General features: G+C 38.9%; 1 protein-coding gene across 1 annotated transcript; it reads left to right on the forward strand.

Moving 5' to 3' along the window:
- Nucleotides 1–682: 682 nt before the first annotated feature.
- LOC107479284 (uncharacterized) lies at nucleotides 683–1255 on the forward strand. The gene has a single exon (XM_016099423.1). It carries the CDS (start codon nucleotides 683–685, stop codon nucleotides 1253–1255), a length of 573 nt encoding a protein of 190 aa, XP_015954909.1.
- The last annotated feature ends 4089 nt before the right edge of the window (nucleotides 1256–5344 follow it).

Consider the following 5344-nt stretch of genomic DNA (forward strand, 5'->3'; position numbering starts at 1 on the left):
CTCTAAAACTTGTTTAAATACTGAACTAGTAACCTAGGTTTACAGAAAATGAGTAAACTAAGATGGATAGTGCAGAAATCCACTTCTGGGGCCCACTTGGTGTGTGCTGGGGCTGAGACTTAAGCTTCTCACATGCCTGGGCTGTTTCTGGAGTTGAACGCCAGGTTGTAACCTATTTCTGGCGTTGAACTCCAACTTGCAACCTGTTTCTGGCGCTGAACACCAGACTGCAACATGGAACTGGCATTAAACGCCAGTTTACATCATCTATCTTCGCGCAAAGTATGGACTATTATATATTGTTGGAAAGCCCTAGATGTCTACTTTCCAACCCAATTAAGAGCGCGCCAATTGAACTTCTGTAGCTCCAAAAAATCCATTCCGAGTACAGGGAGGTCAGAATCCAACAACATCAGTAGTCATTTTTCAGGCTAAATCAGATTTTTGCTCAGCTCCCTCAATTTCAGCCAGAAAATACTTGAGATTATAGAAAAATACAAAAACTCATAGTAAAGTCCAGAAATATGAATTTTGCCTATAAACTAATAAAATTATACAAAAAATTAACTAAAACATACTAAAATCCACATGAAATTACCCCCAAAAAGCGTATAAAATATCCGCTCATCAAGGACTTTCTCGAAATCCAGTACGAACCCAGCAACAAAGCCGAGTATTTTCTATGACTGCTAATGATGCTATGCAATCAGACACCCTGATCCAAGGTCAGTGTCATGTCAAGAATCGATTCCTAACTGTATTGTATGATTCGGGTGCATCGCATTCCTTTACCTCTTTAACTGTTGCTCGTGAGTTGGGACTAGATTTCTCTGAGTTAACTTTTGATTTGATTGTCCATAAACCTGCATCCCGAAATGTTTTGACTAGTTTAGTGTGCCTGCAAGTACCATTCACTATTAGGAACAGAACTTTTATACATGATCTAATCAGTTTGCCGCTATGTGGTTTAGAAGTTATTCTAGGATTAGATTGGTTGTCCAAGTATTATGTTTTCCTTGATTGCTTTGAAAGAACTATTGTTATTCCATCTGATAGTTTAGATATTAAACCATTTTTGTCATATACTTTATATCTGAACTCTGTAAAACTTACCTTAGACGGGAGTGATTGTGATGGGTACGTTCTGTTAGCGGCTAGCTTGAATAACAGCGTATTAAGCTTAGAGCGAATTCGAGTGGTGAAGAAATTTCCTGATGTTTTTCTGGACGACATACCTGAATTTCCTCCTCAGTGAGAGATAGAATTTAATATTGAACTAGTACCTAGAACCAGACCGATTTCCATAGCACCATACCGGATGTCACCACTAGAACTTGCGGAATTAAAGAAGCAGTTGGATGAGCTACTTGGAAAGAAATTTATTCGTCCCAGTGCATCACCTTGGGGAGCTCCGATATTGCTAGTAAAGAAGAAGGATGGTGAAATGAGACTTTGTGTAGATTATCGATAGTTAAATAAAGTCACTATCAAGAACCAGTATCCACTTCCACGGATAGATGATTTGATGGATTAGTTGAAAGGTGCAATTGTGTTCTCGAAGAATGATTTGCGATCGGGCTATCACCAGATTCGAGTGAAAGAGTTAGATATACCGAAAACTGCATTTAGAACTCGATATGGTCACTATGAGTATACGGTTATGTCGTTTGGACTAACTAATGCTCCTGCGATTTTCATGGATTACATGAATCGTATTTTCCATTCGTACCTTGATCAATTCGTAGTAGATTTCATAGATGATATTCTCATCTATTCGAAGACAGAAAGATAGCATGAAGAGCATCTAAGGACTGTATTGCAGATATTGAGGACTTGGAAATTATATGCTAAACTATCAAAGTGCGAATTCTGGACAGAGAAGGTGACGTTTTTGGGACATGTTATATCACAGGGAGGAATTGCAGTGGATCCTTCAAAAATTGAAGCAGTAGTGCAGTGGAAACCACCTATGACCATTATAGAAGTTTCGAGTTTTCTCGGACTTGCTGGCTATTATCGGAGGTCCATCAAAGGATTTTCACAGATAGCCTTACCTTTGACTTACCTTACACGAAAGGAAGTTCCATTTATCTGGACGGCGGAGTGTGATAGACGTTTCAAGATGCTTAAGGAAAAGCTAACAACTGCACCTGTATTAGTACTACCCGATCCGTAGAAACCATTTGAAGTATACTGTGACGCCTCTCATAAAGGACTTGGATGTATGCTGATGCAAGACAAAATGAGGTGGCTTATGCTTCCCGGCAGCTAAGACCTCATGAACGAAATTATCTGACGCATGACTTGGAATTGGCTGCAGTGGTGTTTGCTCTGAAGATCTAGAGGCACTATTTGTATGGCGCTCAACTAGAAGTTTTCTCTGACCACAAAATTTTAAAGTATATCTTTGACCAGAAAGATCTTAATATGCGACAGCAAAGGTGGATGGAGTTCCTGAAGGACTATTATTTTAAGTTAAGTTATCACCTAGGAAAAGCAAACGTGGTGGCAAACGCCTTGAGCAGGAAGAATTTCAGTATCTCTTGGATGATGATAAAAGAAGTGAAGCTACTTGCAGAAATTGAGGACCATAAGTTGGCTATGACTGAGACGTCAAGTGGAGTCCGTTTGGCGCAGTTGCATATAACACCAGATTTTAAGATTAGGATTCAGCAAGCACAAGCACAGGACTCAGAAATGATGACGATGCTGAGTCAGATGAAAGTAGAGGAACTAGAAATTGTAAGACTAGATCGTAGCAGTCTCTTGAGATACAAGAACATAATTTGTGTGCCTAGCTCTGGAGATTTGCGACAGAGGATTCTTGCAGAAGCTCATCAAAGTAGATTTTCTATGCATCCTGGAGTAACAAAGATGTATCAAGATTTGAAACAAATGTTCTAGTGGCCAGGATTAAAAAAGAGGTAGCTGATTATGTCTCAAAATGTTTAACCTGCCAGAAGGTGAAGGTCGAACACCAGAAACCGTCAGGAACCCTGCAACCCTTAGAAATACCACAATGGAAATGGGAGCAGATCACTATGAATTTTGTCACGGGATTGCCAAGGAACTCAAAAGGACACGATGCCATTTGGGTAATTGTGGACAAGTTGACAAAATCAGTGCACTTCCTTCCAATTCGAGTAGTCCATACATTAGAAAGGCTGGCATGGATATATATTCAAGAAATCGTACGATTGCACGGAATACCTTCGTCAATTGTTTCAGATCGAGATCCGATGTTTACTTCCAGATTTTGGGGAGCTTTTCAAAAAGCTTTAGGAACAGAACTTGTGTGATGGATAATCCAGACAGACGGACAGTCAGAGTGGACAATCCAGACATTAGAAGACATGCTAAGATCTTGTGTGATGAATAACCAAGGCAGTTGGGATATGTATTTGCCATTGGTCGAGTTCGTCTACAACAACAGTTACCAAAAAAGTATTGGGATGGCATCATATGAAGCTCTCTACGGATGGAGATGTCAGACACCATTATGTTGGAATGATGACGGAGAAGCTAGTGTCTTAGGTCCAGACTTAGTGTAAGAAACTACTGAGAAGATAAAGGGGATTCGCCAGAAGATCCAGACAGCACAAAGCCATCAAAAGAGCTAGGTCGATAATAGACGTAGACCCTTAGAGTTTAATGAGGGAGACCATGTCTTTCTTAAAGTAACCCCGACTACTAGAATAGGTAGAACCCTTAAGACTAAAAAGCTTAACCCTCGATACATAGGACCTTTCCAAATCCTTAAATGAGTCGGTCTAGTAGCTTATCAAGTAGCCCTTCCTCCATATTTGTCAAACCTTCATGATGTTTTTCATGTCTTGCAAATTAAGAAATATATTCCCCACGAGAGTCACATTTTACAACCAGAAATAGTACAGTTACAAAACGATTTGACATATCAAGCATCACCAGTTCAGATCGTAGAAAGAAGTGATAAGAAGCTAAGTGGCAAAACTGTTCGCTTAGTCAAAGTAGCTTGGGGACAAATAGAAGAAGAGCACACTTGGGAACTGGAAGATAAGATGAAAGCTGATTACCCGAATCTATTCTCAGGTAACAGAAATTTTGAGGGCAAAATTTTCTTTTAGGAGGGTAGAATGTAACAACCCCGGTTTTCGAGTACGCAAGATCTTTTTTGAAAGTACAGAGAACTCCGGAGGATCAGTAAGGGGAGAAGCTCTGATATATCATCAAGTATCTCAATCCTCATTGTCATTATGCCATCTTTAAGTTAGAACCTTTTCTGAGGCAAGCTCGATAACGCAGTCACGAAGAACATAGTTTTTGAACCGTATCGGTTAGGAGTTTTGATCCGGTTTTTCGTAAATAGTCTCAGTTTGACGAACCGGACTCGATTCATGAGAGAAGAGAGATAATAGGGTAATATTATCATTATATTAGTATTGGAAGCTTCTTGAATAATATTATAAGGTTACCTAGTCAGTTTTAGTTAAAAATAGAAAATTGGTTTAACCGGGTTCACAGTTTACTGGTGCAGCTTAGCACTAGCACTTTTTGATGACTTTAGCAATGGTAGGGCCTCATTATACCTGTTTTATTCTCATAATAAATATGTTACTATTGTCATTTATTCTAGTAGCTCAGAAAATAATTTTTAGAGATGTTTTTGCAAGTGTTTCGATACATCTAGTTTTAGTAGTTATACACCTGAGATATTTTAATATTATTTTAATCCACCTCCAAGCCAACCAATCACAACTCACCCTACACCCCCAAAACTCCCAAGGCTGGCTCATTTCACTTTGTGGCCGAAAATAGGTAGAGAGAAGAAGAGAGAAAAGTTCTTAGTTCTAAATCTTCAAAGCTTGATTTCTACTGAACTAAAACTCAAATCAAAATTCCAATCCGACCAAAATGATCCTCTCTTCTTTCTCTACATGATCATATGACTTATCAAGGCTGGAATCACGGTGAGTACCATCTATCTTTTGATTCGGTTTCAAGGAAATATGCTTAAATATGTATTTTCTTGATGTTCTTCCTTAGGAATCATGCTTAACATGACTTGAGGGCCAAGAAACGTGACTTTCCAGAAAGTCTAAGGTTATAAATCACCTCCTAACGTGCTGAGGGAGATTTGGTTAGTTGAGGGTTTTTGGATTTAAAGTTGTTCTTGATGTGATTTAGGAGGAAAAAGTGCTTACGGACCACCTGAAAGTTTAACTGAATTAGGAGCAGCAAAACCAGGTAGGGTGTCACGAAATTAATCTTGATTATTTGTGTTTGAGTTGTGTGAATTTTTTATAATTTGGCTGTGCTAAAAATTGGTTGCATATATGATTGATTCTTGGTGAAAATTTGGTGAAAT

Source organism: Arachis duranensis, chromosome 3, assembly GCF_000817695.3.
Source record: "Arachis duranensis cultivar V14167 chromosome 3, aradu.V14167.gnm2.J7QH, whole genome shotgun sequence".
Classification (NCBI taxonomy): domain Eukaryota; kingdom Viridiplantae; phylum Streptophyta; class Magnoliopsida; order Fabales; family Fabaceae; genus Arachis; species Arachis duranensis.

Bases quoted from the DNA above. Each gene is read 5' to 3' on its own strand.
- LOC107479284 (XM_016099423.1), top strand. From the start codon at position 683: ATGACTGCTAATGATGCTATGCAATCAGACACCCTGATCCAAGGTCAG.